Consider the following 13,714-nt stretch of genomic DNA (forward strand, 5'->3'; position numbering starts at 1 on the left):
CTGAGAAGCACGATTATTCCTGTGCCTGAGCTCAAGAGAAAGGCACCTGTGGGGGATTAGGTGGAGGTCCCGGCCTCAAGTCGGAGACAAGGTCATCACCAGCAGCCTGTGGTAATGGCCACAGCAAGTGGATCCCTGGGCTGCAGCGTGTGACATCTCCCGGGGAAGACTCATGCCATCACCTTCATGTGCAGTCCAAGGAGGAGCAAGGGATGGGTTGCATCCAGGTGTGACAGGCGGCCCACTCAGCCACCAAAGCACAGCATGACTTCAGCAGAACCACCTCTCCAGCAGAACAGGCATTTCCACTCACCAAGGATGACTGGCAGGTGAGCAGTAGAACAAATCAAACACCACAGTTCCTGACTCCCATGTCAGTCTGACTGAGTACAGAATCTCCTGGGAAGCTTGTTCATCCTAAGCATAAACTCAGCCCCTGTTAACTTAGACCTGGAGCTCTCTGACTATCTTCTTTGCTGTGGCTGCCTGGATGCTCAGCATTAAATCTGCTGGGAATTTTGATTCAATGGTTCCACTGGGAACCTGGTTATTAAAAGGGGGGGGAGCTATCTGAACTTCTTCCTGAAGTTTTTTCTACACAGCTTCACTGGAAGTGTACAGAAATCACAGGCCATGGAAAAGCCAATCCGGACCTCACAGAAGCCAAGTTTTCTCACATCTGACTGGCACATGTGACAGCTGGGCTCTCACCAGGACTTCCTGGAGTCTGCCTCTCAATCCTGGAGATGCCAAGAACAGGGGTTGCCAGGGCATTTCCTGAACCTCCTCCTGCTCCTTCTGGACCAGGTTCAAGACCTTCTCAATAAGAGCAGGTCTGGTCGGGGGATGAACTCCCTCCTGGATCCCAGAACAGCTGACCTAATCCTAGGACAGCACTGTGGTCTTGAGTCTAGACATCTGGGAAGGAACAGATCTCACTGTGAATCCTCAACCCTTCTGTGCATTAAACATCAAGCACACTCTTTGGGCACATAATAGATGCTTATGCAACATTAGCTACCACAACGAATACGATAGGATTCTTACATCCCGGTGGCAATGACATTTAGAATAAAAAGGCCTCTCTGAATTCACAAGGGTTCCGAACCTCTTAAACAACATCAGTAGGCTCTACTCAGTGGCAGACAGAGGGAAGAGGGAGCACCTCCCTGGGGTCACACACCTTTCAGTTCAGCTGAACAATGACAAGGACCCAAGTGAAAAACAGACTCATACAGGTGCTCAGGGAGCTACTGTAGCTCAGTTATCACCACTAGATTGCCATGATAAAATTGGGACACTGGGGAGCCAGCATTATGGCGCAGTAAGTTAAGCCACACCTGAGATACCAGCATCCCCAATTAAGCTTCAATTTGAGTCCTGGCTACTCCATCTTTAAATCCAGCTTTCTGCTCATGCACCTGGGAAAGCATCAGAGGATGATTCAAGTGCTTAGGCCCTTTGCCACCCATGTGGGAGATCCAGAAGAAGCTCCAGGCTCCTAGCTCTCGGCGTCTATCTGGTCCTGTCTCAGCCACTGCAGCCATCTGGGAAGTGAGCTAACAGACAGAAGATTTGTGTGTATCTCTCCCTCTCTCTGTGTGTCATTTTGCCTTTTAAATAAATATTTATTTTTTAAAAAAACTGACATTGTGGTATAGTTGGTAATGCCATCACTTGCAATGCCAGGATATCCCACACAGTACTGGTTCATGTCCCGGATGCTCCACTTCTGATCCAGCTCCCGGCTAATGTCCTGAGAAAAGCAGTGAAAGATGGCCCAAGTGTTTGGGTACCTCCCACCCAAATGAACACCTGGAAAAACATCTGGTTCTTGGCTTTTTAGCCTGGCCCACCCCTGGCCATTACAGCCTTCTTGGGCAGTGAACCAGTAGATGAACGAGATCCCTCTCTTTCTCTCTCTGTAATTCTGTCTTTCAAATCAATAAATAAAGCTTTAAAAAAAAAAAACCTGTGACAATCAAAGCTGAGCCTCCTCAGTGGCTCATACAGAGCAGTGGACAGCATATCCAGGTGCACATGAAGGATATGGCAGTAAATTGGAACCTGCAGAGGACACCTGGTACCACAACAGAGGACAGAGGACAGAACAAATCAATCAACTACCCCAGCCACGTGTGGGCAGTAAAAATCTTGGCAAAAGGAGACTCTAAGGTGGACTATGTCAGCAAGTGAATTCTGGAGAGATTTCATTGTGTTTGGAATGGCGAGATTGGCAGCAATTCATAACTGTTGAACTATCAAAACCACTTGAGCAGTGCCCTTGGAGCATGCCCCACATCAGGGACCCAGGGATGGGTGGGAGGTTGGGTGGGGCTTCTCCCTTTATCTCTTCCCTTACCCCAGATACAGAAAAAGAAAGAGAGAGAGAGAATGTGGAAGCAATGATCTCACCCACTTTCCTGTAGCCCTTGACCTTTTGTACCCTATTCCACTATGTAAAGATTATCAAAATAAATAAATAAATAATTAAAATGAAAACTGTGACTTTGTACTTTGAATATTCCTGTTATCACTGCACTGACTGCCACCTCACTGCCCTCAATCCTCATTCACAAGAGTCAAAGAACGATTTTGGGAAATGGGATCCTTAGCCTTTGTCCAAACCTTTATCCATTGCAAAGCCCATGGGATGCATAGAGGGAAATACTTTGTTAAGGTCCACTGAAAATTGTGCCTGCTAGAGTTGGTGGGTCCAGCTGGAGGTCAGGCAGCATCCTTCATCTTTCACATAGGTTATTTAGTTTAGATAACCTTTAGAAAAGCCTCTTGCTTGAAAACACTCTAACGCACTGGCTAAAATATAACAAACGTCATTTTATATGCATAGCTGAGCCCACAAGAAAGCAAGATAAGTCCCGAGGGGACAAAAGCAAAGAAGAGACTGGAAAATCAGAATATTAACTGTGTGAGCCAGTGCTGCAAACAGCCCTGTGGAGGCGGGAGCTGGGGGCAGGGGTTGCTGGTCCAGGAACCCTCTGGGGTCCAGGAGTAAGGCTGTGGACCCACGGAACCCCGAATGAGAAGCGCGAAACAAAAACTCACATAAAGCGAGGAAAGGGGGAATCTTTGATGAACATGATGACTAGGAAAGAATTCCTCGGGTCAGTCATTTGGCACAGTGGCTAGGATGTCACCGCTAGCAGCTCTTGTATCCTGTATTCGATGGAGAGCTTGGTTTGTGTCCCACCTCCTCTAATTCCCATCCAGCTTCCTACTAACACATTCTGGGAGGCAACAGATGATACTGTGCCCCTGCTGCCCACAATGTGGACCCTACTGAATTCCAGTCTCCTGGTTTTGGAATGACTCAGCCTGGTAGGGGTGTTTGGAGAATGAATTAGGGAATGGGAGATCTCTGGCTCTCTGTCCTCTCTGTTTCTCTTTCAAATGAACAAGTGAAAAATAAATAAGCATAGATTTATTATACATATTTTTTAAAATCCTGGCCTTTGGCCTGGCCAGCCCTGACTGTTGCAGCTATTTTTGCAGTAAACCAGATTAAACATCTATCTATCTGTCCGTTTCTCTCTCTCTCTCTCTCTCTCTCTCTCTCCATGACTCTGCCTTTAAAATGTATAACTTAATAAATCTTTGAAAAGACTAAAATGATTTTAAAATAAATCAAATTTCTAGAAATGAAAAAGGCCCACAGTTAAAAGTTCACAGTTTAAAAATGCAATTAATTAGTCAGTAGGATATGAGACACAAATGAAGAGAAAATTAGTGAACTAGAAAATAGGGACTCATCTAGGAGACAACAAGATGAAAAACATGAGGGAGGGACAACAGAACATAGAGAAAAGAACAGGACGTCCCACATGCAACTAGCTGGATTTTCAGACTAGAGAGAATGTGCAAGAGGCAATATTTAAAGAAATAATGAAGTGGTTACAGTTTTTCCAAACTCCTCACTTCAGATATAACAGAGAAGGAAGATACCAAATCCCATCACCTGAAACAAAACTATGAAACTGGAGAAAGGTATCAAAAATTTTAATCACTCTAAAAGTATCAGCCAAAGGCATAATAAAGAAATCCTTGGGGTAGTAAGAGCATGATTGTGTTACCCCTGCCCCAGGCTCTCCCACTCCCCAGGTTCCCAACCCCTTTCCCACCAGTTTCAATAATTCAATAAGTACCACGCAGGTACTTTACTGCCAATGCCAGAGGGCACCACGAAATTTGGAGCACCATCAGTTAACACGTCAAGAACAGGGAAGGCCAACAACATCACTAGGCTAAGGTTTCAGCATTGTTTGGGGAAAGCAATGAAGTGGCAGGCTAACTAGGTACTTAGTGAGCAAAAGAGCAAGACAATCCTAGAGGGTTTGGTTAAGTTCTCCACATATCTTGGCGTAGTCAGGACCTGCAGGAAGGCACAGCAGAGTGCTCTCCCCAGGCCACATCCAAAGAATCACAGGCAGAGAGGGGAGGCCTTCCTAGCTTGACATTCTTTTAGCCCAACTTTTGATCAAGCTTTGGTTGGACATTAAGCTATGCAGACACAGTGGAAATCCCTAGGAAACAAGGCTAGCAAATAAAAATAAGAAAAATAACTTGAGTGGAGACTTCAGAGGCTGCAAGGAAGGAAGTTGTCCTGGATTTAATTGAGGGATTAACAAACAAATAAACAAAGCAATAGCAATATTCAAGAAGAAAAGGTAAGAATCCAGAGTTGCTACAACACATTACTTAATTGTTCAGTACGCAAGGAAAAGTTACTGCACATGCAAAGTAAGTGTGCCCGTCCATTTGCTGGGTTTACCAAAGACTACAAAGTAGGTAGTATAAATACAGTCAGTCACGGGATTATAGCAAACCCTACTTAAACACATAAAGGCAAGAATAACAATGATAACTTCATGAATGCAGTCTCTTACAACAGAGATAAATTACCGTTCAAAGAAACAAAGGAAATGATGGGGCTGGAAAGTATAATCACTGAACTGGGAAACTGAGTAGAGGAGCTCACCTCTAGGAATGGGAAAAAAAAAAGACAACAGAAGCTACCCAGTGAGAGGACTGGAGAGAGAAGATCCAACAGAGATCTCTGGGGTGACCTCAAGCGTTTCCACACGCAGACACCAGCACACCAGGACTCCAAGAAGGAGCAGGTGTGGGAGACAACAACCACAAGACCTAACGGAGAACATCAACAGAGGCAGAGGCAAACAATTTCGAAGAAATCATGACCCAAAACTTTCCAGATGTGATTTAAAAATGAATCTATAACTCATCAAAGCTCAATAAACTTAAATACTAATAAGACATCCCATATGCAAACACATTAGAAGCTAAACGCTGAAGCTGCAAACAAGGCCACCCTCTAGTGCAGCATGTTAAGCTGGCTTTTCAGACATCAGCAACCCATATGTGAGTACCAGGTTGAGTCCTGGCTGCTGTAGCTTTTGGCTTGCCCCAATTCTGGGCCAGCGCAGCCACTGGGGGAGTGAATTAACAAACAGAAGATCGCTTTGTGTCTCTTCCTCTCCCTCTCTTTGTTACTCTTGTGAATAAATAAATCTCCCTATAAAAGCAAGAAAACTTGCAGCCAGACACAATCTCATTACCATCAAGAGACAATTCATCACATGGAGGAAAACAGCTGGCTTTGCATCAGAACCCATGAACACCAGAGGCAGTGGAATGGTCTATTCAAAAGGCTGAAAGAAAAAACTCTAAGTCAGGAGAAATTCTATATCCAGCAAAACTACATTTCAACAATGAAGGAAAAAGACACTTCCAGAAACATACACACTGAAGAATCTCTTGTTGACAGACCTGTCTTACAGCAAATATGAATGGAAGTCCTTCAGGCTAAAAAAAGTAACTTTCTATGGCAACCCAAATACTCAAAAAGAAATGAATAGCACCAGAAACAGTAGGTGACTGAGTAAATACAAAAGCCTATACAAACACATCTTCTTGCTTACTTTCTCTTCTTTAAACGTGACACTATCCTCGTTGATTTGTAAAAACTAATAGATTTGTAACATGTATAGGTAATATCTATGACAAGAACAGTGCAAAGAAGGGAAAGCAGGAGCTATGTTGGAGCGATGCTTCTGTGGATTTTGCCATAATTAATAACATTTTGATATGCTAAGGCACACACTGTAATTCCTAGTGCAAACATTAGGAAAATAACTCAATTAGAACAGTAAAAATATTAGCAAAGAAACTTAAGTGTTGCACTAAAAATATTTATTTAGTTAATACAAAGAAGGCAATAAGTGAGGAACAAAAATTATGAGACAATCTAACCATACTGGAACCACATTAAATGTTAATGGAGAAAAAAAACTCCCATTCCAAAAACAGAAGTTGTTTGATTGCACAGAAAAAAAAAAAAAAAACATCTACATGACTTCTACAAGAGACACAACTTATAATGAAAATACGAATAGGACCCCCACAGTCACACCACGCTGAACTTACCCAATCTTGTCTGATCTTGGCAGCTAAGCAGGCTCAAGTCTGGCTAGTACTTGGATGGGAAAGATACAAAGAGGATGGAAATAAAAGTAGGAAAAAAGATGCACCATGCACACAATAATCATAAGAGAATTTTCCAGAAGTGATAAAAGACATGGATTCTCAGATTTAGGAAGCCTACACAGTGAAACCCAAAACACCAAGATCAAAGCAAGACCTCAACAGCAACCAGAGAATTGAAAGTTACCTACAAAGACAACCGAGTTGAAGGCAGATCTCTCAACAGTGACAATGGAAAACGGTGACAAAGAATATCTTCAAAAGGTCTGAGAGAAAATAAATGTTGACCCAGAATTCCCACGAGGAACTAAACTATATCAAATAATGAGGATAAATACTTTTTTTTTGTTTGTTTCAAGTCTGAGTTTGCTGCTCACAGATAATCACTGAAAAACAAAATTACTAAGGGGGTGGCATATCAGATTAAGTGGTGGCCCATGATGCCCGTATCACATGTGGGTGCCAGTTCCAGTCCTGGCAACTTCCCTTCCAACGCAGCTCTCCGCTAATGCACCTGGGGAACCAGCAGATGGCCAGGTGCTCGGGTCTTCGCTCATAGCCAGAAGTTCCTGGCTCCTGGCTTCAGACTAGCCCAGCCCCGTGTGATGTAGCCATTTGAGAAACAAGTCAGTGGATGCAAGACATCTCCCTGCCTCTCTCTCTTTCTCTAACTTTGCCTTTCAAATAAATTTTGTTTCAGTTACTAAGGAACGTACTTTGGTAGAAAGGAATGTAAGAGGTATATGAGGAGGAAAAATGGCAAAGATGTGAGCAAATACAAGCAAGCAAAGATAGCACACACAAAAAAAGAAGATTAATGCAGGATGTAAAATAATGGAACTAAAATAGCAGATAGAAACTTCATAAAGGAAAAGGCCCATTAAAATTACAAGTGTTCTAGCATTACTTTAGGCATTTGAAGTGAAACATATGTTACGAGCTTGGGTTTAACTATTCCATACATATTTGCAAATCACAATATCACTTTTAACCCCATAACCAGGAGAGTTTTTCGAAAATGTCATGAAAAATGTTTATTATGAACACGTTGTGCATGGATTTAAAAATCTTTGGTACCAAAATAATCCTTTCATTTATCCACAAACTTATTAAGCTTTTTTTTTTTAAAGAGCAGAAAGGAGAAATCAATTATCCACCGGTCCACTCCTTAAATGCCACCATCCCTCTACCAGTCAGGTCTCCCATGTAGGCGGCAGAAATCCAAGTCCTTGGATTATTACCTGCTGCCTCCCAGGGTGCTCACAAGCAAGAAGCTGGAATCGAGAGCAGAGCCAGAAAATCCCAAATGGCATCTTAACCACTACACCAAACGCCCGCTCCAGCCATGAGCGCTCTGAAGTGCTATCATACATAACTGCAACTTGTCCATTTATAAAAAAAAAAAATGTTTAATTCTGAAAGGAATCAAAGACTTGAATACATGAAAGACATTTAATGTTCAAGGATAGCAACACTTGGCTGAACTACAAATTCAATGCAATCCTTTCAAATTCCAAACTACATTTTTATAGGAATCAACACGTTTCCCCCCAAAACCCATCTGTATATGCAAAGGAAACACAAAGCCATCCTTAAAAGGAGTGACAGAATTTTCTATGATTTAAATGTACTGAAATAAATTCTTAGTAAAAAGTTACAGTATTAAAAACATTTGACAACAGAAGGACAGACTCATACAGACCAATGGGATGGATCTGAATTCTCATTAATAAGCACATGCATTTACGGTAAATTGATTTTGACAAAGGAACCAGGAAATTATACTGAGGAAGCAAAAGTCTTTTCAACAAAACACACATACACTCAAATACACTTCCCCTACCACAAATACTCAAAATGGATCATATATCTTGGTGTCAAAACTACATAATTCTGGGCCTGGCTAATGGCTAAAATGTCTAATGGCTAAAATCCTTACTTTGCATGCACCAGGATCCCATATGGGTGCCGGTTCTAATTCCAGCTGTTCCACTTCCCATCCAGCTCCCTGCTTGTGGCCTGGGAAAGAAGTAGGGGACAGCCCAAAGTCTTGGGACCCTGCACCCACGTGGGAGACCCAGACGAACTCCTGGATCCTGGCTTCAGATGGGCTCAGCTCTGGCCGTTGCAGCTGCTTGGAGAGTGAATGAGTGCATGGAAAATCGTTCTCTCTGACTCTTTCTCTCTGTAAATCTGACTCGATAAAAATTAAAAAAAAAAAAAAAAAAAACACCTTAAAAAAGAAAAAAAAAACTACACAATTTTTAGAGAAACATGAGAGTAATTTTTGTGACCTTGGATTAGGAAAAGATTTCTTAAGGTTTACACTAAAAGTGCAATCAAGAAGAAAAATACGGCATTTTGATTAATTTAAAATACATTATTTTTCAAATAAGGACATGAAAAGATATGAAAATACAAGCTACAGATAGGGAAAATCAACCTAACTGACGACAGCTTGAGAGCGGATTTTGGACCTCTAGAATGGTGAGAACATAAACTCTTGTTGCTAAGAAGGGAAGAGATCGTCAAAAGTGTTCTAAGGTCTTTGTGTTGTTTGAGTCATACACGCATATTAAAATTATAAAGGTAACTGCAAAACTTAAAATAGTAGGATTGGGCAGAGAGAAAACGAAACCAACTCAATCTAAAAGACGGTAGCTAAGGAATAGAAAAGTATCATTAGAAAGGAAGGACAAACAGACGTCACAAAATAAGAGGATAAATGCAAGTAATCACAATAAATCACAATAAATATAAATGTACTCAACTCTCATTTATTCAGAGTGGACACAGCACAAGATCTAACTACAACTTATTTACAAAACATCTACTGAAACATGGGAGACAAAAAAGCCATAGTAAAAGGAAAAATGTTTTAGGTAAACATACATGCATTTATATTTAAATAGACTTTGGGGGGAAAACATCACTAGAGATGATAGGGTAACATCTCTAGAGCCTTAAATGTCTCCTTTCTGTAAAAGCAGAGATTATAAACCAGCAACGGAGAACTTTTTTTCTGCCAAGGGCCATTTGGATATTTATAACTTCGTTGGCAAGCCATACAAAATTATCAACTCAAGAATTAGCCTGCTACAGATGTATTGAATTTGGAGTCCCACCTCCAAATGCCTTAGCAGGCACAGACCACATGTTCATGGACCTCATTCAGCCCACAGGCCAGACATTCACCATCCCTGTTATAAAATTATATCTCTGGAGACAATATATCAAGTATATGTGATGTTGAATAATGTGGAATACTAAGGAACAGGAGCAGAAGCAAGAAAAAGAAACCAGGAAGGGGAACAGGAAATGTTAGGAAGAATTAAATTAAAATCTTAAAAACATTTGGTGTCAGTGCTATAGTATAGCAAGCTAAGTCTCCACCTGCAATGCCAGTGTCCCCTATAGGCACCAGTCTGAGGCCTCTACTTGCAAGCCACTCTATGCTAATGGCCTGTGAAAGCATGGAAGAAGGCCCAAATCCTTGGAACCCCACACCTACATGGAAGACCTGGATGGAGCTCTTGGTCTAGTCCCATCCCCAGCTATTGCAGCCACTGAGCAGAGAATCAGCAGAACGAAGAACTTTGTCTTTCCCCCTCCTCCTCTCTGTAACTATGCATTTCAAGTAAATAAATAAATCTCTTTTTAAAAAAGTGAACAGATAAGGAAAACATGGACTATAAACAATGGAATGCTATTCAGCAGCAAAAAGTACGAAATCCTGTCATTTGCAGCAAAATGGACGGGACCATTTTTTGTGTGTGTGTGTGTGATAAAACCAACACAAAAAGAAAAATACCACATGTTCTCCTTTCTAGGTGGAAACTTAAAAAAAAAAAAAAAAAAACAAACAAACAAAAAAAAAAACAAACGCAGTGTGAACACAGAATAGCTGTTACCAGAGGCCTAGAGGGTATGTGGAATATAAGGAGCTTGGCCGTGGGGTAGCGACTCAGATCAAAGGAAGAAGTGTGACCCAGCACAGCTGGGTGACTATGGTTCACAATAACCTACTAAATATTTTCTAAGCAAACAGAAGAGAGGAGCTCCAAGACTCCACTCCCAAGGCCAGGACCAAAAGGGGGAAATGTTAATTATCCTGATTTGATCAATGCACATTGCACACATGTATTGAAATGTCTCACTGTAATCCACAAACATGTACAACGATTGTTCATCAACCCACCAATTAACAAAACCAACACCGGCAGGTTGAAAAAAAAAAATGGTTGAGGAACTGATCCGTGGGGATGCCTGGAGAGGAGACATTAAGGAGGGGTAGTGGAGATGCAAAGCTCTGGAGCTGGAGCTGCCCTGTGGGGTCTGAGGAGCAGCCAGGAGAACAGTATCAGCAGAGGAACTAGGGCATAGCACAGCAGGCCTTGAAGGTCCTTGTGTGTCACAGCAAAGCTCCTCTGAGCAGGGTGAGGGTATGGAGTGGAAGAGTGAGTAAATGTAATCAAGCTTTCAAATGACCACTCTGGCTGAAGTTGAGCAGGGGCAAACACGGGAGACCAATGAGAACTCAGGACAGCACCCCAGACCAAAGGACATGGAGCAGTGGCCATGAACGTGGCAGAAGAGCTCAGGCCTTGCACATACACTGAAGCGAGGACCAGCAGGATTTGACGCAAGGATGGAGTGTGGGGTGTGGGATGTGGGAGGCAACGAGGGAGTGACCAAGCAGTCAAGACTGACTTTTGGGCATTCAGGCCAGAGCTCCTGGAAGGACAGCACTGCCCCAGTCCAAGACAGGAGCATGGGTAGGGAACAGATTTTAGGGGAGTTTTGGGTTGAGATGTCTACCAGCCACCCAAGAGAGATTTCAACATACAGTTCCATAAACACACTTGGTGTTGATGGGAGTCTGTGGACTGAGGAGATGCGTACATCCAGGAGCCCTGGGGCTCTCAGTAACTTTCACAGCCAAAATGATGTGATGATGTCACCCAAGGACCAGGTGTAGACAGAAGTGCAAGGATTGAGCCCCGGAAAACTGCTACATGCAGGTCCTAGGCAGGTGCAGAGGCACCTACGATGCAGATGAAAAACAGAGAGAGGAGAAGAGAGGAGACAGGAGGGCTGGGGGGTGGGAAGGCTGCGGGAAGGAGGCTCATCAGCTGTGTCAGATGTTGCTGACGGAAGAAGGAAAACAGGGGCATTAACGAGTGGGTTTAGCAACACAGGCTGGTTTGATGTGAAAAGATAGCTGTGCCAATCAGATTCCCTGATTCGGGGACCGGAACAAAGCAATACTGAGAGGCTGCAGCGTCAAACAATAGGAGCGATGTGGCCGGTCTTTGGCACGGCTTTTTGCATTGCTTTTTTTTTCCCCCCCAACAAACAGTAAAAATAGCTAACCTTTATTGAGTGCTGGCCACGTGCCAAGAACACTATTATGATGCCTATTTTTAAATAGGGGAAACGGGGCTCACAAGGCTTCAAAAAAGTCAAGTAACTCGCCCCAGGTCACGACAGAACCGATCAGCAGCTAAGCTGAGATGCAAACCCACCTCGCACATTTAATTACCGCCCCATGCTGCCTCTGTTTCATGATGGAGAAAGTCTAGGCACTGAGGTGTGCACCTCACGTTTGTGAATGCATCCGCTTTGCACTAGGTACCTTGTGTTTGCACACATCTTCTCACAGAGCCTGCACAAAACCCCCGAGCAGTCCCCACGACGACTGCTGTCATTTTAAAGATGAGAAAGCAGAGAGGCAGGCAGGGGGCGGAGAGAAGGAAGGCATCTTGCTGGTGGTCACACAGCAGGGAAGTGGTCAGGGCAGGCTCAGCTCCTCCTGCAGCTGGACCTCTGCCCTGGTTATACAAAACCACGTGACCCTTTGTAAAGGGGGTGGGCCAGGAGCAGTGGATTGCGCTGATGGAGCTGTTCTAAGAGAGTGCTGCCCTTACAAGCTCATCACTTGGAGGCCATATGATGGGCTGCGAGGATGAGAGTGTCTGAACTCCAGGGACAGAGTTCGCTCCAGGAGCCCCAGCAAGCTTCCTTGCTTTCTCCATGGGCAAACACCCTGATTTTATGGCCTAGACTGAGCGAAGACTGAACCCCCTCCTCCTCCTCACCCTTCCAGGATGCAAGGGGAGTGGGGCTGGGGTGTCTCTCTCCTTACCTGTCCAGTGGTGAGGGATCGGCTATAACCAGGGATGGAACTCCGGGGGTGGATCCGGGGTGGAACACAGCAGCTGGAAAAAAGTCCAATTCCACAGTCAGAACTGGTGTCTGCTAGGAGGTAGGGGTGCAGGAGTGACAGCACTGGGGGCTTGGGTAGGTTCTAGTTGCTTTCCCTCAAAAACCGCTAAGGAAGCTTTCAGTAGGGAGACTCCCCCAAAGAGTGCCTCAGAGAGACAATCCGCAGGGACATCCCAGGTGCACACCCTACGTAGGCACCCCTCCCATGGGACCCAGCATCAACCTCCCCACAACACACTTACTTTATCCGGGCCTGGTCCACGCTGGAGGAGCGACGAGAGGCGAACCGCCGGGCAAGGGCTTTGGGAGAGGTCTTGGGGCTGCCATCCGAGTCTCCGCTCTCCTCATCCCCCATGGCTTTGATGTAGCTGCCGCTGCGCATTCTGCGGCAGGGAATCTCCCCGTCCTTGCCACCCGTGGGGTAACCCCCCCAGTCATCTTGCGGCACCTGCAGGGGACAAGGGCCTCTGTCTCTCAGATGGGTCCCTGGTCCGTAACGAGGACAGGACCCTCTTTCCCCACCGACTGTGGGAACCACCCAGCCACTGTTGGTGCAGGCCACACTCAGCAACACACACAAATAGGCAGCACAGGAAGATGGGCCCCTCCTGCACAGAGAAGCCTCATCCCAGATGTTGCTCCTTCTTAACTGAGAACCATCTGGAAAGACTAGGAGGGGGCAACATGCCAGGCACTTAGGGGTGGGAGATTAATGGCCATTGGACTTGTGTCAACCCTATTCCTAGGCAGGGAAGCATGGCCCAAAGGTTTTAGGCAGGAATGAGCCATCACCTGGTGCCCAGATGGGACCTTCCAAATACACACACTGGCTGGTGGTGTGTGAGGGGCCAGGAGCAGGGTAGGGGCCGTGACAGGAGGAAGACCAAGTAGAAGGCTGAGGCAGCTACCACCAGCAAAAGAAGGCCCAGACTGACAATGGCAACCCAGGGGAAAAGAGATGGGAGTGAGA

The 13,714-nt window shown here is 44.5% G+C and overlaps 1 protein-coding gene across 1 annotated transcript in view; it reads right to left on the bottom strand.

Moving 5' to 3' along the window:
- DLGAP3 (DLG associated protein 3) overlaps positions 1-13,714 on the bottom strand; it is a 59,600-nt gene that overhangs the window by 21,555 nt on the left and 24,331 nt on the right. The window contains exons 4-5 of the mRNA XM_058678641.1: positions 12,987-13,192; positions 12,665-12,737 (exon numbers count right to left, since the gene is read on the bottom strand). Coding sequence (XP_058534624.1) covers positions 12,665-12,737; positions 12,987-13,192 — 279 coding nt within the window. The remainder of the gene's footprint in view (positions 1-12,664; positions 12,738-12,986; positions 13,193-13,714) is intronic.

The sequence above is a fragment of the Ochotona princeps genome, chromosome 2 (genome assembly GCF_030435755.1).
Source record: "Ochotona princeps isolate mOchPri1 chromosome 2, mOchPri1.hap1, whole genome shotgun sequence".
NCBI lineage: Eukaryota > Metazoa > Chordata > Mammalia > Lagomorpha > Ochotonidae > Ochotona > Ochotona princeps.